This window comes from Trifolium pratense, linkage group LG1 (assembly GCF_020283565.1).
Source record: "Trifolium pratense cultivar HEN17-A07 linkage group LG1, ARS_RC_1.1, whole genome shotgun sequence".
NCBI classification, from domain to species: Eukaryota; Viridiplantae; Streptophyta; class Magnoliopsida; order Fabales; family Fabaceae; genus Trifolium; species Trifolium pratense.
Genome location: NC_060059.1, coordinates 3,875,940 through 3,898,268, shown reverse-complemented (window position 1 = coordinate 3,898,268; position 22,329 = coordinate 3,875,940). Strand labels below are relative to the sequence as shown.

At 32.9% G+C, this 22,329-nt stretch overlaps 4 protein-coding genes across 6 annotated transcripts; 3 read left to right on the top strand and 1 right to left on the bottom strand.

The window, feature by feature from the left end:
* Positions 1-775: 775 nt before the first annotated feature.
* Positions 776-2,581, top strand: LOC123902821 (thioredoxin domain-containing protein 9 homolog). The gene is made up of 3 exons (XM_045952619.1): positions 776-1,195; positions 1,770-1,928; positions 2,030-2,581. Exons 1-3 carry the CDS (start codon positions 896-898, stop codon positions 2,210-2,212), a joined length of 642 nt encoding a protein of 213 aa, XP_045808575.1. The 5' UTR covers positions 776-895; the 3' UTR covers positions 2,213-2,581.
* A 4,430-nt stretch (positions 2,582-7,011) lies between these two features.
* Positions 7,012-12,063, top strand: LOC123902819 (pentatricopeptide repeat-containing protein At1g03100, mitochondrial). Of its 3 annotated transcripts, XM_045952617.1 has the most exons (5): positions 7,012-7,301; positions 7,766-7,887; positions 8,455-8,524; positions 9,092-10,350; positions 10,447-12,063. In XM_045952617.1, the coding sequence occupies exons 4-5, from the start codon at positions 9,145-9,147 to the stop codon at positions 11,497-11,499; spliced, it is 2,259 nt and encodes a 752-aa protein (XP_045808573.1). In that variant the 5' UTR covers positions 7,012-7,301; positions 7,766-7,887; positions 8,455-8,524; positions 9,092-9,144; the 3' UTR covers positions 11,500-12,063. The 3 variants fall into 3 exon arrangements, with proteins under 3 accessions (XP_045808573.1, XP_045808571.1, XP_045808572.1); XM_045952615.1 differs by having other exon boundaries at positions 9,092-12,063; XM_045952616.1 differs by lacking the exon at positions 8,455-8,524 and having other exon boundaries at positions 9,092-12,063.
* Positions 12,064-12,699: 636 nt separating this feature from the next.
* Positions 12,700-16,239, bottom strand: LOC123902820 (pumilio homolog 12-like). Its single transcript, XM_045952618.1, has 5 exons — positions 15,306-16,239; positions 15,024-15,186; positions 14,454-14,617; positions 13,108-13,366; positions 12,700-12,992 (listed from the first exon to the last, which is right to left on the bottom strand). Exons 1-5 carry the CDS (start codon positions 15,911-15,913, stop codon positions 12,852-12,854), a joined length of 1,335 nt encoding a protein of 444 aa, XP_045808574.1. The 5' UTR covers positions 15,914-16,239; the 3' UTR covers positions 12,700-12,851.
* A 2,136-nt stretch (positions 16,240-18,375) lies between these two features.
* LOC123902818 (TATA box-binding protein-associated factor RNA polymerase I subunit B-like) lies at positions 18,376-22,193 on the top strand. The gene is made up of 4 exons (XM_045952614.1): positions 18,376-19,133; positions 20,089-20,817; positions 20,927-21,060; positions 21,647-22,193. Exons 1-4 carry the CDS (start codon positions 18,539-18,541, stop codon positions 22,151-22,153), a joined length of 1,965 nt encoding a protein of 654 aa, XP_045808570.1. The 5' UTR covers positions 18,376-18,538; the 3' UTR covers positions 22,154-22,193.
* Positions 22,194-22,329: the final 136 nt, after the last annotated feature.

Genomic DNA, 22,329 nt, shown 5'->3' with positions numbered 1-22,329 from the left:
AGAATAAATGGACTAAAACTATATTTACGAGCATAGATAACTAATTTATTGATACTCATATGATATTATATGAACATTAACAATATATAACTATTAGTTTAGGGCCTAAAAATTAATCTATTAATATACATCTGATATTTTATAGGTATAAATAATATATAAGTAATATTATAGGACCTCAAAATTTTGAGACCCGATGCCGTCGCACACCTTGCACGTATATCTAAGCCGCCACTGTTTAGAACCCAATATTAAAAATAGATTTCTATTAATAAAAAATGTAAAAAAAAAGCATTTTATATTTAACACAACATTTTCCTATATTTAAATACAAAATGTTGTTCGTTTAATTTGTTTTGTAGTAACGTTATTTTTTTTTTACAATCAGTCGCAAGTTGCTACTTATCAAATAAAAAATATGCTTATTAAATTTAGTCATCAAAACTATTTTTTAGTAAGAAAAAATTATTTTAGAATTAAAAAAGTTTTTTTATAGATGTATAATTTTTTTAACAAACTTATATAAAAATTCAGACCCTTAATATTTATGCATATAGTCATCCCATCTTAAAATATAAACAAAAATTGTTCAACAAAATAAAATGTATTTGGTCCAAATTTTGAATTAAATATATTAAGTTTCTTTGATTCATTTTTGTTTATATTTTGAGACAGAATGAGTACTGTAATAATTTTTTTAAGTTGCTTATTATTTTTAAGTTCATTTTATTTACAATTTAAAAGGAGAGGATGTTAAATGAAATTCAAATAAATTGAAATCTACCCAACTCCCAAAACCCACGTCACGTCAACTTTAAGACGACGTCGTATTAACCTTAATTTGAAGTTCCGAGCGAGGGAAGGAGTGAGAGAGATCTGGAACTGGAAGTGTAAGATGGAAAGAGGAAAGATCGAAGAAGTGATCGAGAAGCAAGTACTGACGGTTGCACAAGCCGTTGAGGACAAGATCGATGAAGAGATCGCCGCACTCGAACGCCTCGACGATGATGATCTTGAAGCTCTCAGGGAACGCAGGTTACAACAAATGAAGAAAATGGCTGAGAAGCGTAGCCGTTGGATCTCCCTCGGACACGGTGAATATACCGAGATTCCCTCCGAGAAAGATTTCTTCTCCGTCGTCAAGGCCAGTGAACGTGTCGTCTGTCATTTCTTCCGCGAAAATTGGCCCTGCAAGGTTCACATCACACAAATCTCACCTCTCTCATTTTTTTTTTTTCTTTCGGATTCTTCATAATTTCGTGTAGAATTTCACTGTTAAATTAACTTCACCTTATAATTTTGCCTGAAATGTTAAATTAAGCGCAAATTGCAATGTATTCAGTTTGCTTAGCTAGCTTGCTGATAATGTAAAATGAATGTTTATGTATATGTTAATGCCGATGACATTGAATTCGAGAAAATAGGAGATGCACTGACAGTGTAAAATAGTTTTACTGCAACATATAGTCTGCCAGATCACTAAAATATTTTGAAATTAGTTGTTGAGTTTAAATTTAAACGTAGGAGCCTTTTGAAAAATGAAAACTCATTTTGGCAGTGCATATTGGACCCTTCAATCTATCAAGTATCAATGACACCATAGTAAACCACGCGGAGTTATTTTGTTTGAAATTATCGCTATATCATCTGAGGACAAATAATTTAGATACATGTACCACAATTTGAATTTCAATTCAGCACGCTTATAGTTTTGATATTTGCTTTCACTGAAATGAGGAGAAATATCTGTGCTCACAGTTCATTTGCAGGTTGTGGACAAGCATTTAAGTTCGTTGGCGAAGCAGCATATTGAGACTCGCTTTGTGAAAATTAATGCTGAAAAAAGTCCATTTTTAGCTGAGAGGCTCAAGATCATTGTTCTTCCTACCATTGCCCTCATAAAGAATACAAAAGTGGATGATTATGTGGTATGTGTATAAAGGCCCTTACTGATATTATACTGGACAGAGTTTCCCTTATTATTTAAGTAATTTTACAAACATCAAGATGATAATGGTATGTGTATTAGGTGGGTTTTGATGAACTTGGTGGCACTGATGACTTTAGCACCGAGGTTTTGGAAGAAAGATTGGCTAAAGCTCAAGTAATCTTTTTGGAGGGTGAATCATCAATACACCGTGCAAGGTCCAATGCACAAACCAAAAGAAGTGTTCGGCAGAGCACAAAGGCAGACTCCTCAGATTCAGAGTAACTTGTATTTCCTGATGAGTTTTATTTATGTTGCCCTCCTAGAAAAACGAGAGCTCAGATCACCATCGATAGCGCTTCTTTTTTAGGAGATTCCGTCTTTGATCCATGCTTGTGTTGGCCGCGTGTGTGTCTTTCTAAATTTAGTTTCATTGGCTACTTCTGTGTCTCGTAAGTTTGTATTTGTTATTTATAGATCTAGTGCTTCTATTAGAGTCTGGTACTGTTGTTCGGATCATCCTTTTTCTGAAATGCTGTTTTTTACATTATTCCCCAATGGTTGTATCAATGATACTAATCATTATAAGTAATACCTAGAGTTTTGAGATGGACACATAGCCTTTAATGTGTCTGTCCTTTGCGAATGTGCTAATGCCAAGAATTACTTTATGCAATCTAATGTTTCCTGTAGCTATGAAGTAAATGTTGCTAATGATAAACTATTTATCTCTATTGCAGCCTCTTCCCTGTAGTTTCTAAATGAGAAAATAAATATGACTATATATTGTGTGTTGAATTTGTATCATTTGAAAGAGATTGCATTCTTTTTGCTATTGCATGAGGTAGAGGATCACATAGTATTGCATGCTTGGAGAATTTAGATACTCTTGACGGCTGTGTGTGAATACTATATAGTCGCCATCACCGCAAAAGTATTCAAGGGTGAAAATTGTTCATCTGTCTGGAAAAAAACAACAAAAATATGCATGCTAAATGGTTCTGAAAAGCTGCAATAAAAGTGGAGTTGAATTATTTCATAGGGCCCTGTAGTTTTATGTAAATTTGCAATTAAGTCCCTATAGTTTATAGCCTTTTAAAATATCCTTCAAATTTTGAAGTTTGTTATTAAATTCCTGATCACTAACATTGTTAACAATCCATTAAAACACTGTGACATGGTATTTTTGACAAGACAATGTTCCTTTTCCCCTGTTCCCATCGATTCCAAAAGTATATGTGAATGGGAATGCTTATTGCACAAAAGCTTGCTTCAGGCAAAGGACCTTCGAGAAGCATTGGTCATCAAACTAAAGCTCATTTTCATGCCTTCTGTGGCCATCAGGTCTGTTTCATTTTCCCAATTCCATAAACTAGTGAATCTATGCATTTTGGTTTCCTTTGAGCTCTTTTGTTCGATTCTCAGTGTCATTTATGTCTCGATGCTTCAGATTTAAAATAATCTAGTATTTGAATGATTCATTTTTTCAGTTTATGTGAAATAATTGTGTCTTTTACTACCACTATACTGACATGAAGTGTATCCACAATTTGATTGCTAGTTCATTTACATGTACATTAGTTTGGTTTTAACAAGATATATGTATCAAATTAGAAAAGTAGAACATGATGCTAAGAATCTCCTTTAGAAAGTGGTCTTCTGTTGCCTGTTTTGTTTATTTTATTGTTAATTCAGTTTCATACTACCATGATGTAATTAAACTTGAGTCCCATACAATAAAGAACACAAAATGCTTGATTCAAACTAAAACTTATTAAAGAGACCACATGTTCATTAGGTTAAGGAGTGTCCCACAAATAGAAGCTACACACACCCATACAATAGACCACCAGACATAGTAGCAAATTTTTTGAAATTTATATAGCAATAATATTTTGATGATGCAGTTGCATAAAAACAAAAATTAATAGGTTATTTATGAAAAGAAACAAACAACTTTCACAGCATAAGAACATTCAATTTGGTAAGCAAATGAGGAATTATTGTCACGTTTCTCCCTACTTAAAACAATAAACCAGCAAAGAGGAACTGATATTGTTGTACCAGCACTGGTTTTGTAGAACCATTCAAGAAGGTGTTCCTTCTCCGATCATTACAGTGCAGTAATTTATCGGTTCTGTGTTGAACATGGCTGTTTTATCCTGGGGACGACAAGGTTGGATTGTCTGCTTTGCACAATTTGAGCAGTACCGCGAAACGTCTTAAAGAGAGCGACCTAGTACGCGACTCAGCCAATAAAATCTTCAGTTCTAATTTTTTAGAAAATTATTTTTTCAAAATCAAAAACAACAAATTTTCAATCTCTCCTTATAGAAAAACATTAATAGATGATCAAAGTTTATATCTATAGCATAAAAAATGTGAAGTATTGCAAGATTTTACTCAAAAAGTATTATAAGCATTAAGCAATAAAGTCAAAAGGAGAACAACTCAAGACTCAAACGTGGCATTACTTACACTTTGGAGTTCAGGTGGGAAAAGTTTCACACATTGCACAATGACATGATTACCATTAACATTTTTTATCAATGGAACAGTGATACGCTTCATGGTATTCACAACCTTATATTTTGTGATTGGACAAATGATATTCTCCAGCATTATCTGCATAACCTGAGTTCTGCAGCAAGAAAAAGTTTTTTTATGTATCTCGATCATGATTAAGATTGTATATATTTGACTCGCAAGATAAAATATCATGGTTATAATTTAAAACTTTGATAGTATTTACATGCATACCCATGTTTGTCCATGCACACACGTCTCAGCTTTCGATCATTTGAAATAATCAAGTTAATAATATAATTCACCTGCTCCCAGGTGATAGTATTATAAGGTGGTTGATGAATAAAATAACCTTGTTGAGAAACTTGATTGTTTTGCAAGTGTTGAAGTTGAAGAGCACAAAGTTGTTCCTCCATAGCAGCAGAAGGAGAAAGGAAGTTACTCATGTCCTCCATCGGTAAACAATACTATCAAAAATATTTATGAGAGAAACAAAGAATAATGGAAGACAATTAAATACGTAAAAAAAAACAAATTCTTCTTAAAGATTTTTTTTTTTTACTAAAGATTTGATACAATTATTATAAACACTTGCACTTTTCCATATTTATAATATCGTCTTACGAATGCACAGTTTAAAAGAAAAATGTTATCTTATCAAAAAAAAATCTTAATATGCACGTAGATTTTAGAATTTGAGTACTAGAAGGATTGCGCAATCTCAAATTGATTTGATTTTTTTTTTTTCTTGAAAGTTTGTTACTGAAAGAAGATAAGCTGTTTTTTTTAGTGATATTTATTTATTAAAAAAAAACTGAGTGATGATGATATTGGTTTGAATTAATTATTCCTTTTTTAACGGAGGTGTGACAAAGATAGTAGTATTGATTAAAAGTGTAAAAGGTGTATATGGAAATTTACAAAACAAAAAAAAATCCCAGAGATTTAAGCGGAACAAATTCAATAGATTTGCAATTTTTTCCTATCTTTTTAAGGCAAATGTTAACATGTGCCCGAAGGGCACATTGGACACATTCTAAGGTGCATTTAATTAACTAATATTTCATTTAATTTACTTCAAAAATAGTAATAATCAACTTTATTAATTAAAAGATATGATCCACTATATTTATTGCTTATTTAAAAGAATTAGAAAGACAAAAATATTATATGCTGCCAAATTTGATTTATGATGATGTGCCTGATTATACGACCATAATTATATGATTCCAATTTTTGTTTTTGTTTGTTAACAATCAGACTTATATGTACTCCTGGAAATACTTGATTTATGCTAACTTGTGTTTTTTGTTTTTTCTCGGTGAACAAGACCGAATATTATAGTATTATGTTGTAATGGTAACGATTGTTAGTACAATTTTAGGTTTTAAATTGCTAATATGTTTTAGAATTTTATAATACTTACTAGTATAATTTAATTTTGTTTTCAACTTAAAAAAAAGTTTGACAAAAAAAAAGCTTTGTAGCAAAAAAAAAAAATAGTTAATTATCATAAGAGCTGTAAAAAGGGCCTTAAGGGGCCGGCCCTTTAAGGGGCGGACCCACTTATTCCTGATTATTAATTTTATTTAAATTTTAAACAATTTTTCTAGTGTCGTGAACTTATTCTCTTTTTCTTCAATCAGCACTGTCCACGATCGGCACCCTAAAAAAACTGTGTTTAAAATTTAAATAAAATTAATAATCAGGAATAAGTGGGTCCGCCCCTTAAAGGGCCGGCCCCTTAAGGCCCTTTTTACAGCTCTTCATATTTGGCAAGTATCATATTTTGCCTATGCAATTTTTTTAAATCGATAATAAATATAATGAACTATATCTTTTAATTAATAAAGTTGGTTATTGCTATTTTTGAATTATATTAAATGAGATATTAGTTAATTTAATACACCTTAAAATGTGCCTTTAGGGCACATGTTAGTAGAACCCTAAATGAAATATTAGTTAATTAAATGCACCTTAAAATGTGTCATTGAGGCACATGTTAGCATTTGTTAAAAAAATATGGGTCTTGCTAACGAGTTCCCCGGGGCACTCTTTAAGCATTCCATTAAAAGAAACTTTTTATTTAAAAAATTAAACAATCCAATTTTCAATGCGTTGATTTTACGTATTTCCATAAAAATTCTATAAAAAATTTAGGCAAAATTACACTACAGGTCCTTTATCTTATTTTTTTGTAACACTTTGGTCCTTTATCTTTTTTTTGTAACACTTTGGTCCTTGATCTTTTATTTGTAACACTTTAGTCCTTTATTTTTTTTATTTGTAACACTTTAGTCCCTTTTTTTGTAACAGTTTGGTCCTTTATCTTTTTTTATTTGTAACACTTTGGTCCTTTATTTTTTATAAATAAATAAGATAAGGACCAAAGTGTTACCAAAAAAAGATAAAGGATCAAATTATTACAAAAAAAAAGATAAAAGACCAAATTGTTACAAAAAAATAAGATAAATGACCTGTAGTATAATTTTGCCAAAAATTTACTATTTAGGGGTTTAAAGAATGCAGGGGCACTATTTAACATTTGCCAAAAAAAAATATATGCATAGAACAAATCACTCACGAACAAATCATCACTATCCAACAAAAACCCTAAAATCACTCTGTCATCTTTCACGAACAAATCGTGCATCATCGAGCGCCATGGCCACCGTCTGAGCTTTCTTCCGTCGAGATTTTGAGCTCTCTTCTCTCTGCGATTTGAACGTTCATTCGTCACTTCTTTATGCTTAATAAGTCACTTCTCCCTGTGATTTTGTAAGATTTGAGTTCATATCTGCGATTTTGAAAGCTTTGAGTTCATATCTGAGCTTCTCTCTGCGATTTTGTAAGCATTTTGAGTTCATCTTTTATTCTGATTCATTCTTATTTTCTTTGTATTGTACTTGATTGAACTTGTTAGACCTGGAAAAGTATGAAATAGATCCTAATTGTGTTTGATTAAGGTTGTAAAATTAGGTCGGTCTAAGTATGAAATAGATCCTAATTCTGTGCATTTCTTATTCTTATTTTTGTTTGTTTGTTCATTATCTTTGAGAAATTAGGTCTAAGTAAGGTGTTTTCATATAAGTTGTTAAGTTGTTTTCATAAGCTATTTCATATAAGTTGTTAAGTTGTTTTCAGAAGATGTTTATGTCACAAGCCCTTCGTTGTTTTCATATAAGCTGATTCTTACTTCTCTCTTCACTATTTATATGCTTATTTTCAATATTGAGTGTGCTTAAGCATATTTTTCTTTCATTTTCATGACTGAATCACTTTGCTGTATCATATGCTTATTGTATGACATAGGTGAAAGTTGAAGCACTTGTAATTCAAGGACCAAAACTTGCCAATGTGATGAGCCAAGTTAAGAAATTGGAGGTCTCTATCTTGCTACTAGGCCAAAAGAAGCCATCTTCTTTCTTTAGCTGGTAAGAGCCCTATCATCCAAAACACCTTCAATTTACATCCTTTTGTCCATGAGATCTGGAGCTTTGATCTTATAAAATGAATATTAATGTCACTATAATTAATGTTATTTTCCTAATCAGGTGGCAGAAGAACTTCTGGCTTTTGGCTTAGATTATAGTTTATCTGCTAGCTAGTACTTACTAGTTTAGATCTCATAAGAGGGGTTAACTGAGGAAATAAATTAACTTTGATATGTGTATTCTCATCTAGTATCTAGTATAATCTATCACACCATGTAACTAATTAATTCTAACTATATATCCTACTTTTACTAATTAACTTTTCCTGCCACGGGTACATTATTGTCGAACAAGGTCTTGTTAAGGATCCATGATACTAGTTTGTGACTGTTATTCAGTTAGTAAGACTTAGGGAATCTGTCATTCAATTCAGTTCAGTTTGTGACTGTTATTCAGCTTGTTAAGGATCCCTAAATATAAGCATTGAATTCAGTTCAGTTTGTAAGATATGGCTTGAATATGGAGAAGTGCATGATTTTTTATGTTCTATTGATTTTACACGTACAGGGATCAAAAAAGTGTTGACTTCAAAAAAATTGATGCTCATGTTCACCTGTTTAAGGATAGCAGTGCAAAGGTATACTATTTTATTGAACCAATCCTAAAATATAATGTTGACTCACAGCTAGTGACTGTAACCTGTTTGATAAAATGCCTGAATAAAAGAATACTTGTTGGGTATACTGTTGTGTTGTGGGGTGAGACACTTGTTTTTTCCCAATTATTAGTGAGTCAGTGGTACATGCAGATTGGTTTCTAGGATTTTCATTTAGATTGACATATATGATTTTTACTATCTAATGCTGAAACTTTTGTCTCTGAAAGAAACTCAAGTTCTTATATAGTATATGTCAAGTTTCAAACTTCAACTTCGTTTTCTGGTTTTGGTGATGAAATTGAAAATATGTACGGCCACTTGCTATTACACCAAATAATCATGCCGTGACGACATGGCGTTGTCTTTGGAATATGAAGATTCTACAATTCTTCCAACTGTTTGCGCAATTTTATTTTATTTTTTGACAATTTGGTATATTTACTTCTGCAATTATTATTATTATTTATTTATTTATTTTATTTTTTTACTTTTTATATGAATCTACAATTGTATGATTGGTTTATTGACTTCTCCATGTATCTGCAGATTTTATTGACTCCATTCTGATGTTTACCATCGCAAGTTGCTGATAATTCAAGATGCTCGTGGTACGAAAGCTCAAAACAGGACCAGATCGCCCATTTCTTTTATGTTTCTTGACTGCTAATTATAATTATGGCACATCCCAAGTTTCAAATAATAAAAGTCTACAATCTATTGTGAAGTTTGTTTGCCCTTGTGCATCCAAGTCAAGTTCAAAGGCACTGCTATTTGGATTTGAGAATAAATTCTTCCTTCAAAAATTATATATCTCAAGTATGGCTGAAAGAATCCTGGTCCAGGCTCAAGACCCTGCCAAAGTTACGATAGAAATACAAAATGCTATTGATGGCAACCAGTTAGATTATTCTTGGAAGTTACTTGAGCAGCATAAGCACATGGAGGGATTTCCTAGAAAATCTCTCTTCAACATGATTATAACTAGTTATGTGGAAAGCCTTGATACACAATGGCTACAAAAAGCTTATGAATTGGTACAACGTGCCAGTGAAGATGGTAGAGTAGACTTGTTAGAGAAGGAGGTTCTTATCTACCTTAGCTTTGGCCTTGCAAAAGTTAAACTCCCAGTTCTGGCATCAACCATTTTAAGAAAGATGATTGATATGGAGCATTTTCCTCCTGTTACTGCTTGGTCTGCAGTTTTGGCGCACATGTCACAAACAGCAGATGGAAGTTTCCTTGCTGCTGAGTTGATTATTGAAATAGGTTATTTATTCCAAAACAACAGAGTGGATCCTCGTAAAAAGTGCAATGCACCTTTGATTTCAATGAAACCGAACACCAATGCTTTTAATATTGCGTTGGCAGGGTGTCTCGTATTTGAGAAATCTAGGAAGGCAGAGCAGCTTCTTGATATGATGTCTCGAATTGGTGTCAAAGCTGATGCAAACTTACTGATAACAATGGCACGTGTATATGAGAGAAATGGGCGAAGAGATGAGCTTATGAAGCTGCAAAGGCACATAGAGGAAGCTCCAAACCTAACTGATATACAATTCCGACAGTTCTATAATTGTTTGCTTACATGCCATTTGAAATTTGGGGATCTTGATTCTGCATCCAGCATGGTATTAGAGATGCTTAGAAAAGCAAAAGAAGCAAGAAATTCTCTTGCATCTGCCAAATTCATGTCTGATGCAGCTAAAATTGATCTGAACTATTCTCCTAGACCTGCTTCTGTGCATAGCTTGAGCAACAGTAAAGATTTGGAGAGTGTCAAAGATGACCAGCTATTAAGAAATGAGGTGTTATCTTATGAGGAGTTCTCCAGAGATCGAAACTTCTTAAAACTTGAAGCGGAATCAAAATCTGTTCTTGATTCTTTATTTTTTAAATTGCAGGTGCAGGTTGATTTGATTACAACCATACATGGTATACTGCAACCAACTGAAATAATTTTTGTGAAATTAGTTAAAGCTTTTTTAGAGGCTGGTAAGACCAAGGACTTGGCAGTTTTTCTTCTCGAAGCAGAAAGAGAAGACTCCCCATTTTCCAATGACAATTCAGCCTTGGTTCATGTTATTAATTCATGCATATCACTTGGATGGTTGGACCAAGCACATGATCTCCTTGATGAGATGCGTCTAGCTGGAGTTAAAACTGGTTCATCCGTATATGCTTCTCTTTTGAAAGCATATTGTGCAGCAAATAGGGCTGCAGATGTCACGTCACTTCTGAGAGATGCTAGGAAGGCTGGTATCCAGCTTGACTCAACCTCTTATGAGGCCATGATTCAATCCAGGGTGCTCCAGGAAGACACACAGGGAGCACTCCAACTATTTAAAGAGATGAAAGAAGCTAGGATTCCAAAAGTTAGTCAACAATACTCCGGCGTGCTGGCTAAAAGTGTTACAGAGACAGATGAAGCTGCACTGATGACAAAGCTGGTGCAGGAAATCAAGGACGGACAGGAAGTGGATTGTGGAGTTCATGACTGGAATAATGTAATCCACTTTTTTAGTAAGAAAAGACTAATGCAAGATGCGGAAAAGGCTTTAAAGAAGATGAGAAGCTTAGGTCACTCACCTAATGCACAAACTTTCCATTCTATGGTCACTGGGTATGCTGCCATTGGGGGAAAATATCTGGAGGTAACAGAGCTGTGGGCTGAGATGAAAGGGCTTGCTTCGTCGTCCTCCATGAAGTTTGATCAGGAACTTCTGGATTCTGTGTTGTATACATTTGTGAGGGGTGGATTCTTCAGTCGTGCCAATGAAGTTGTGGCAATTATGGAAAAAGGAAAAATGTTCATTGACAAGTACAAATACAGAATGCTATTCTTGAAATATCACAAAACACTTTACAAAGGCAAGGCTCCAAAATTTCAGACAGAATCACAACTAAACAAAAGGGAAGCAGCTCTGACTTTTAAAAGATGGATAGGCATGATTTGAGAATCACAACTACCCCATTTTGTCGCACTCGACCCCGCCCTCGCTTTGACATTTGTTTGCTCTCGTTCGACAACAATTTGTCTTAGCTCAACATTGGTTCGCCCCACTCAACATCTGTCTACCGATTATCGACAATAGTCTACCCCCCGCTCGGCTGTGGATTCGAGCTCGACCGTGGAGTCGAGTGAGGTTGGATAAAAATCAAGTGGAATAAATGTGGGGCCTTAAGCATTTAGGAAGGTGATCTTGAAAGAACTTAAGCAGGATAAGAGTCAAAAAAGGGGAAAAGGACAGTGTTGGCGGGGCCACCCCAAACTGGCCCACAATTCCCGCGTGAAGACGTAAAGCGGTTTTACTAAAGCCCCACGGACCCAACATAAAACCTGTTAATTTCCTTTTGTCCAGTTCCATCCATGTAATAGTAGTATTAGTATATGATCACTAACATTGTTAACAATCCATTAAAACACTGTGAAATGGTATTTTTGACATGACAATGTTCCTTTCCCCCTGTTCCCATCGATTCCAAAAGTACATGTGAATGGGAATGCTTATTGCACAAAAGCTTGCTTCAGGCAAAGGACCTTCGAGAAGCATTGGTCATCAAACTAAAGCTCATCTTCATGCCTTCTGTGGCCATCAGGTCTGTTTCATTTTCCCAATTCCATAAACTAGTGAATCTATGCATTTTGGTTTCCTTTGAGCTCTTTTGTTCGATTCTCAGTTTCATTTATCTAGATGCTTCAGATTTAAAATAATCTAGTGTTAGAATGATTCATTTATGTGAAATAATTGTGTCTTTTACTACCACTATACTGACATGAAGGGTATCCACAATTTGATTGCTATTACATTTACATGTAAATTAGTTTGGTTTTAACAAGATATATGTATCAAATTAGAAAAGTAGAAAATGATGCTAAGAATCTCCTTTAGAAAGTGGTCTTCTGTTGCCTGTTTTGTTTATTTTATGGTTAATTCAGTTTCATACTATAAAGAACACAAAATGCTTGATTCAAACAAAAACTTATTAAAGAGACCACATGTTCATTAGGTTAAGGAGTGTCCCACAAATAGAAGCTACACACACCCATACAATAGACCACCAGGCGTAGTAGCAAATTTTTCAAAATTTATATAGCAATAATATTTTGATGATGCAGTTGCATAAAAACAAAAATTAATAGGTTATTTATGAAAAGAAACAAACAACTTTCACGGCATAAACATTCAATTTGGTAAGCAAATGAGGAATTATTGTCATGTTTCTCCCTACTTAAAACAATAAACCAGCAAAGATATAACAACATATGATTTTACTTAAACGTACACACTACATTGCCCTCAACAAACTAACAATCCCTTAGACATTGAACTTTTTCCCCTTCGATATATGTTTTGGCCATTGTCAGCACATTTTTCCCGTGATGATGACTATGAAGCTCTTTGTGATAGGAATTAATGAGATTAGAAAGTTCTTTACGCAGACGGCCCTGCAATTAGAAGAACAAGAGGGAAAAAAAGGATTAAGCAAAAAAATTGTAACAATTTTAACAGAAACATGATCTGAATCAAAACATCAATGATCTGAGAGAAAGCAAGTTAAACCTGAGTGTATTGTAGTGCTCTCTGAACAACATAATTCCCAAAGGAATCCTGAAGAACATTCAAGAAATTATGGCTTCTCATTATCTCCTCAACTATAACTTGAACATCATTCTGGTTAGAAACTCTCAATAAATCTTCTACTACATTGCTGGCATACTTGTTCATAGAAAGTCTAACAAACTTGCCACCAAGCTCTTTTATTATCCGTTCATTTGCTGACGGAAACTTCAACTTAATTGCAACTTGCAACACATAGTTTCTTGAGACATGAAAAAAATATCAATTATCAGATACTAGTTTTAAAATGAAGGAACATTCAAACTCGAAGAAATATACCATACTTAAAATTTGAAATTCCTTAATTTGAAGGAAAACTATTGAAGGATACGAATAAAACTCAATCTTTCAGTGGTATGTGATGTGATGAGTTATTCCATCTTACTATTTTATTTAAAAAGAATTGCTTAAATTGAATGCTTAGTTGCTTACCAAAAGATAAATGTAATGCCTCTTCTATTAAGATTGTGCTTAAGATTAAGTTTATGATAATGTACTTTTAGTCTATAAAATAAAAATAAAAATACCAACAAAAAATAATTAGGTTTAAATGTATTTTTGGTTCCCTATTTTAAAAAAAGTTTTGGTCCCTCAATTTTTAAAACGGTTTTTTGGTCCCCTAATTTAACTTTTTCAAAATTTTGGTTCACAATCTCATTTTTAAATAATTTTTTATGATGTGTTTTATTCATTTATGACGTGTCAATATACACCGAATATCTATGTCAACAAAAATAGGCTTATGCTTAAAAAAAAACAAAAATAGGCCTACTAAGCATTGCCATGTTAAAAATAAATAGGCAACGAATAATACTAGCAACACACTCTTTAACAAACACACTCCAACACACTCTCTTTTATTGGTTGAAATTCACATGGGTCCCATAAAAAAATGTGGACCCATATAACTTTTATGGGACTCATATAAATTTTAACCAATAGAAGAGAGTGTGTTAGAGTGTGTTTGTTAAAGAGTGTGTTGCTAGCACTCCTCATAGGCAACATCATAAAAAATAAAAAATAAGATGAAGGACCAAGATTCCAAAAAAATAATTCCGGCAAACAAAAAACCGGTTTTTAAAATAGGGAGACATAAATTTCATTTAAAAAAAAAAAAGAGGATCAAAAAGTGTATTTAAGTCAAATAATTACTACTAAAACTAAGCTAATATAGATAATGTGAGATATCAATGCACTTTGAAATATGAGATGCAAATATACTACAAACAAACAGATGTATTGTTAAGAACTTCAAAAGGAAAAATAGTTCAAGAGTTTGGAAATCATACCCATATGGATCTTCTGCTAGGACCATGGCACTTGAGATGATTTCGGTTACCAATAGAGCTGTGGCAATTATATCACCTTCTCTAAGGCATTTTTGAATAACTTTAGTTCCAGTTTTGTTTGTTGCAATATCAACACAATTTCTTGCTACTTCATTCAAGATAATCTGAAAGAAATTTTTCAATTAATTGATGATTTTTTTTTGTCTTATTCATGTTTACGTTCTTAACCACTCAGCATAACAATATTAAGATGAAATCAAATTAAAGCACATAGGTCATCCATCATATCTGATATAGTCATTCAAATTAAATGTGAGAATTTCAAACAGGACAACTTGGCCAAGATGAATTAGAAATACAATAAAAAACAATTATAAATAACTTAGAGGGTATCATCTAATTTGAATTTTCAATCTCTCCTTATAGAAAAACATTAATAGATGATCAAAGTTTATATCTATAGCATAAAAAATGTGAAGTATTGCAAGATCTTACTCAAAAAGTATTATAAGCATTAAGCAATAAAGTCAAAAGGAGAACAACTCAAGACTCAAACGTGGCATTACTTACACTTTGGAGTTCAGGTGGGAAAAGTTTCACACATTGCACAATGACATGATTACCATTAACATTTTTTATCAATGGAACAGTGATACGCTTCATGGTATTCACAACCTTATATTTTGTGATTGGACAAATGATATTCTCCAGCATTATCTGCATAACCTGAGTTCTGCAGCAAGAAAAAGTTTTTTTATGTATCTCGATCATGATTAAGATTGTATATATTTGACTCGCAAGATAAAATATCATGGCTATAATTTAAAACTTTGATAGTATTTACATGCATACCCATGTTTGTCCATGCACACACGTCTCAGCTTTCGATCATTCGAAATAATCAAGTTAATAATATAATTCACCTGCTCCCAGGTGATACCTCTCCTTGCTTCACAAATCTTTCGAATCAAGTTGTTGCCAAAAGGATGTGTCATAAGCAAGTGTAAATAATCCTTCACTCCTGAGAGAATCACTTCAACATGTGTTGGGCTACCTTCTTCGATCATCATCTGCAGATAATCACATTCATGCGGATCCATTGCCAATGAAACAATTGATCTTCTATGGCGACACATTCTTAGTGCCGCGCGTGCCTCAACAAAAGCCCTCTCCCTCATCCTATAATCCTCATAACCTGGTAACCCGCCATAACCGTCGCCAATACTATAATTAACACAAAGTCCTCCCATTGCAGAGTTAATCTCGTCCATCGTAGGAGCATTATTTATAAAACCATATTGCTGGTGGAGATTTCTTTGAACAGGAGTATTATAAGGTGGTTGATGAATAAAATAACCTTGTTGAGAAACTTGATTGTTTTGCAAGTGTTGAAGTTGAAGAGCACAAAGTTGTTCCTCCATAGCAGCAGAAGGAGAAAGGAAGTTACTCATGTCCTCCATCGGTAAACAATACTATCAAAAATATTTATGAGAGAAACAAAGAATAATGGAAGACAATTAAATACGTCAAAAAAACAAATTCTTCTTAAAGATTTTTTTTTTTTTACTAAAGATTTGATACAATTATTATAAACACTTGCACTTTTCCATATTTATAATATCGTCTTACGAATGCACAGTTTAAAAGAAAAATCTTATCTTATAAAAAAAAAAATCTTAATATGCACGTAGATTTTAGAATTTGAGTAATAGAAGGATTGCGCAATCTCAAATTGATTTGATATTTTTTTTTTTCGAAAGTTTGCTACTGAAAGAAGATAAGCTGTTTGTTTGGAGTGATATTTATTTATTAAAAAAAAACTGAGTGATGATGATATTGGTTTGAATTAATTTTTCCTTTTTTAACGGAGGTTTGACAAAGATAGTAGTATTAATTAGGCTTAATTAGTCTTTTGGTCCCTTAAAGACATTTTAGGTTTCACAATGGTCTCTTAAAGAAAAAAAAGGTTCGGATTGGTCCCTTAAAGACACATTTGTTTCTCAATTGGTCATTTCTGTCAATTTTTTACATAAAACGTTAGTTTTAATTGACTTGATTGTAGATGTCATTAAGTGTAAGTGGTCTACCAAAAACCTTATTAATTTTTAAAATTTTAACCATTGAATTTTTTTGTTATATTTGGAGTTAAAATTTAACGGAAATGACCAATATGACAAACATATATGTCTTTAAGGGACCAATCCGGACCTTTTTTTCTTTAAGGGACCAATCTGAGTCATTTTTTCTTTAAGGGACCATTGTGAAACCTAAAATGTCTTTAAGGGACCAATAGACTAATTAAACCTATTAATTAAAAGTGTAAAAGGTAGTATATGGAAATTTACAAAACAAAAAAAATCCAAGAGATTTAAGCGGAACAAATTCAATAGATTTGCAATTTTTTCCTATCTTTTTATATCTTTTTTAAATATAAACCCTGAAGATTTGCATGTTTTTTCTATGCTTTTAAATATAGGTTATTATTTAGATATTTTTTAAATAGTTTTTCTACTGTAGTAAGAAAAGAAAGAATAGATTTTATACAAGTATTTTAAAAGTTTTTTTTTCCTTTTTTGTTTGTTGTGATTATAGATAATGTTAACGTCAGTGTCATCTAATATTATTAAACGTTCGTTTTCGGATCAGCTATTTGTGTATTGGGTGATAAATTAAAAGTTAGCGGGTGATTATGACAAAAAGTGACGAGGCATGTTAATTGGCATGCGAGTCACTTAAGTGATTGTCATCAGTGGGAGGTCAACTTTTGTTAAAAGGTACTAAAGTAAAGGGATCAAAAGTGCTATTATAAAAATTTGGAGGCCAAAATTACAAGTTTATGAAAATTTAGTACCAAAATTTTCACTTGCATCTGATGCAATATACCACTTGTCATTTTCATGTATTTTTTTTTTTTTTACATAGTCATTTTCATACATTTTGCCACTTTCCATCTACGGAAGCGTTTATGTCAGTGTTAGCTTATATAAATTACAGTTATCAATCATACCATGATTATGGATTACATCAATGTCAATGTTGAACTTGTGTTATCTTATCTATACCTCAATTACCCAATTAATTTGTGATTATATAGATAATGTTAACGTTAGTGTCATCTTATATTATTAAACGTTGGTTTTCGGATTAGATATTTGGGTATTGGATGATGAATTAAAAGTTAGCGGGTGATTATGAGAAGAGACTGAATTTTTGATATCGATAGATAACAAATCATAGTATTCTAATTTTTATTTAGAAAATGTCAAAAATTTAATCAATTTAACTAATTTGTGACAAACATTTGTCCTGTATATGATTTTTATAATAAACTATAATTATCAATGACAAATATTCAATGTTGTATTAAGTATAGTAAGAATTTTGTGTCATTGATAGTTTTTATATCTATCTATTTTATTTATTTATTTATTTATTCTTGATAAATATTTGGCTCGTGATTTTTTTTAGGTTTAAATGATATTTTGGTTCATGTAAGTTGGCGTGTTTTTGTTTTTAGTCCTTGTATTTTTTCTTTTTTTGAGGAATTCATCCCTGTAAGTTAACGCATTTTTATTTTTAGTCGCTAAAACTAAAATCCGTAGGAAAATCCGTAGGAAACATGTAGATTTTAAATCCGCATAAAAATTCAAAGGTTTTTCTCTGAATTTTTAGTTTTAGGGACTAAAACCATTTTTTTTTTAATATACATGAATGAATTGCTAAAAAAAAATGAAGGGTAAAAAATTAAACAATACATAGTGTTTTTTTTTTTACGAAAATACATAGTGTTAAATTATTATATAAAAAATTACAGCTTTGCTACATTTGACAAAGCTCCATTTATTCCCAATTCATTGTTTAGATCTATGACATGTGGCAAACATAAAATCAAAGGCCAAGATTAAAAGGTTGAAATTAAATTTCAGTTTAATGAAAAGAAAAAAAAAAAAATACAGACGCTCTTTTCGTTCTTTTTTTGATACAACACAAGTTTCATCATCTTCTTCATCTCGCTTCCACCGGCGCCGCCGCCACCATTCTTCGTTCCAGCAAAGGTTTGGCTTCTTCCTGGAAGCTTCCTTGAAATGGAGGATGATGTCGTTACATTAACTTGTCAATCTTGTTACTATGTGGGTGAAACTGTGGAATTGGATGGCTTCTACTACTGCAGTAGCTGTGGAGAGCAGAATCTTGATGTTGTTGACACTGGTGCTGAAGAGGGAGAAGGGATTGGTATCGGAGGTATCTACTTGGCCAGTCACCAACGTCGAGCATCTGCTCCTTCGCAGCCAATTAGTGCGGAACCTATCTCTACGTATACCCCATCCCAATCCAATTTACTTCGGAATCTTGGGTTAGAAGCAAAAGAAGAGAATGTTAACCGATCCCAGTTTGATGGCTTTGATGGGTTTGATGGGGCAAGTCCATGGGAACCCGAAGATTTTGGCTCGAAAGCTGTAAGCCCGGAAGACTATTATAAGGAGATAAGAATGCGGTATGTTGTGGGGTTGCAGGTGATGATTGAGCTTCAATGTGAAGCATTGGTGAAGGAGTTTAAGGTTACCCCGTTAATATGTGGCTTGGTTGGTCCAATTTGGTTGAGGTTTGTCTCCAAGACTGGTGTTTTCGATGATGATTGGGCTGATAATGTAATTAATGACTCTGAGATGAAGAGAGAAGGTAATATTATGAAGTTTAGTTTTCTTGTATATTTCTGCATTTATTTACATTACAATTAGTGTATCCGTATTGGGTCTGTTTGGTAAACATAAGTTATAAGCTAGCTGATAGTTGATAAGCTAGCTGATAGTTGAAAAACTAGCTTATAGATGAAAAACTAGCTAATTGAAATTAAAGTGTTTGGGAAAATGAGCTTTTAAAGTGGTTAATAAATATAAAATGACATAATTGATAGTGGGTAGTTTTTTTCTATGGAATAAAGTGTAAAAAGCTATAAGATATAAGCTCAAACGCGACTTGAAATGACATCTGAAAAGAAGAGCTATAAGCTAGTAAAAAAAGCTTCTTACCAAACACCTCTAATTTTTTGAAACAAGCTTATAAGCTCATATAATAAGCTATAAGCTAGCTTATTTGTGTTACCAGGGAAAATGTTAGTAGTCAGGGATCGAACCCCGGACCTCCTTCTTAAACTCCTTCAACGTCGCGTCCCTTTACCATCGGGTACACCTTCAAGGACTAGTGCATCCCTATTGTTTATGTATGAAGAAATCAATTTCTCGATATGGGTTTTACTGCATATTCTTGGTTTGTGTTGATGGAACATAATGTCTGGATTCTTTTCTGTTTATTTGTTTGCAACATATGTGGGGGACATTACATTGTTTTGTTCATGAAAGGTTTTTATTGTATTGTTTCTATTAAATTTTCAAGAAACCTGATATTTAACTGAAAGTTTTACTCTCACTAGCATCTTGTATCTGATTAGGAGCAACTTATCTTGGCATTTATTAAGCTTGGATTTGTGCCCTTAAGTTGAGAGAATAAACTTGAAATTTGCCCTAATTTTCATGTTAATCAAGTGTCTAATATAGTTTTTTTTTGGCACCCAAGAGATGTTTGACTTATTTCCAAGTGTATCTTGTAATTTGTTTTATTTCTTTCTTGTTCTCAGAAGAACCAGAAGATTATAAGATACGTTCCAAATACCAATCAGAACCCCACAATAACTACGGTCAGCGTGCAGCGTTTATATGGTTTAGGTCTTTAAAGAATAGGATTCCACTAGTTTGTACTGTTGTCGTTTCATATTTGGCATGTCATATTGCCAGGGAAGCAATCATGCCATCGGACATGATTAAGTGGGCACGTGAAGGGAAGCTTCCATATTTTTCTGTTTTTGTTGAACTTGAAAGCCGCTTGGGAGAACCCCCAATTGCATGTCCTATCAGTTCAAGTTCTATGTTCAGGCCTCAGCGAGCTCTTTCCGTACATAAACTAGAGTTATATGCTTCATCCTTTGCTCAATTTATAGGCTTGGAGTTACCTCCGGTGAACTTTTATGCATTAGCTTATCGTTATCTTGAAAAGTTATCTCTTCCTGTTGAAAAGATTCTTCCTTACGCATGCCGCATTTATGAATGGTCGATGTCTCCAGATTTGTGGTTATCATTATCCAAGGATTATTTTAGGCTACCTACTCATGTTTGTGTTGTATCGATTCTGGTAGTCGCAATAAGGATTTTGTATAATATTCATGGTTTTGGAGAATGGGAGAAAAGTTTATCTCATAATGATAGTGCCAAAGATTCAGCTAAAGATCCAAATGAACAACACGAATTGGATTGTACCGGGCTTCTCCAACACCTTCACGCAGTATATAATGAGATTGCAGACATCCATGGTAAAATTGCTTACTTTCAATATATCTACGTTTTGTGAGCTCATTCTATTTCCTCCTATTTCTGACAAAATTCAAATGACTATCTAGCATAACATCCTTTTTTTTACAGAGTATTCCAAGGACTTACCTACATATCTCAAATACTGTAAGGATGTTGTGTTTGCTGGATTAGAACCATCTTATGGGAATCATGAAGAGAAAAATATGATGGAAACACTATATAAACATTATCAGAATGAAGAGGTAATTGAAGACTTGAATGAATTATTCCATAGGCATGCACATGCATTTATAATTAGAATATCTTAGAATTACTTTCAACTAAATTCTAGTCTTTCTTGGTGTGTATCAATAGGAAACTTGAATTTCCTTGCTGATCTAGATTTTCCCAATTGAAGCTTGAAAAAGTAAACTGACTACATCACCATTTCTTGAATGACGTTAAACTTCAAGAAGTAACATGAATATTGAAATATTGTCTACGGGCTAATTTTCTGAAAATATCGAATAAAGGGAGGAGTTTTCTTTCAAATATATACAACTTTTGTTTTGATGATGTTTATTAAGAAAACATACAACATATCTTACTTTTCCTCCTCTGCTTTATATAGGTTGAAAATGTTCCTATCCATCATCTAGGTTGAAAATGTTTCAAATATATACAACCTATAGTAATTTATGTTGAACATATGTTATTAAATTAAATTTTAACTCGAGTCTATCTACTATGTTACGTCTATTTATGCGAGTGCCTTTTGTTGGTTACATTATGAAGAATGATTGCCAAAAATAAATTTTCATTGGTGTTACTCTTGTTTTTCCTTTTCAGAATACTAAACCATCAGAACCTGAAAAGCAACACGATGCTTCTTGTAATGGAACAGGGTTGAGCGATGAAGAATGTATGGAGCAAATATCTAAAAAGAAAAAGAAAAAACGAGAATTCAATGAACCTTCTCCTGATGATAAATCCTCCGAGAGTTTGTCAGAAGCCATTGCACAATTGAAATTAGATATGGAGGAAAACAGATTTTGTTACGTAGCACCATCTAGTGTCAAGCCGACACATGATTATATTCACTATGTAAGAAAGAAGGATAAAGGTGCCCTGTCCTATGTTGCTCATGCTGATTATTACATTTTGCTTCGCGCTTTTGCCAGAGTTGCATATGATGATGACATTCGGATTTTGCATGTTGGTGTTTTGAATCTTGAAAGAAGACTTGCTTGGCTGGAGAAAAGGGTTGGACAATGTTTGCGTTTGAAACCTCCCAATGTTTCTTGTGAGTTTTGTACTATTAGGGCCACTGAAAATGAATCAGGGGATGGATCTTAACTATCAAACCTGAATATTTTGAAAATTATTTTTTCCTTTATTTTTTAGGTGTTTTCCTTGTGGTTTAATTTAACAACCATGAAATAGAATTGAGAAAGATTATACTTCATTTCCATTTTCTTTTAATTTCCAATAATTCATATAAGAATAACATTGAATGACAATTAAGAACTGAA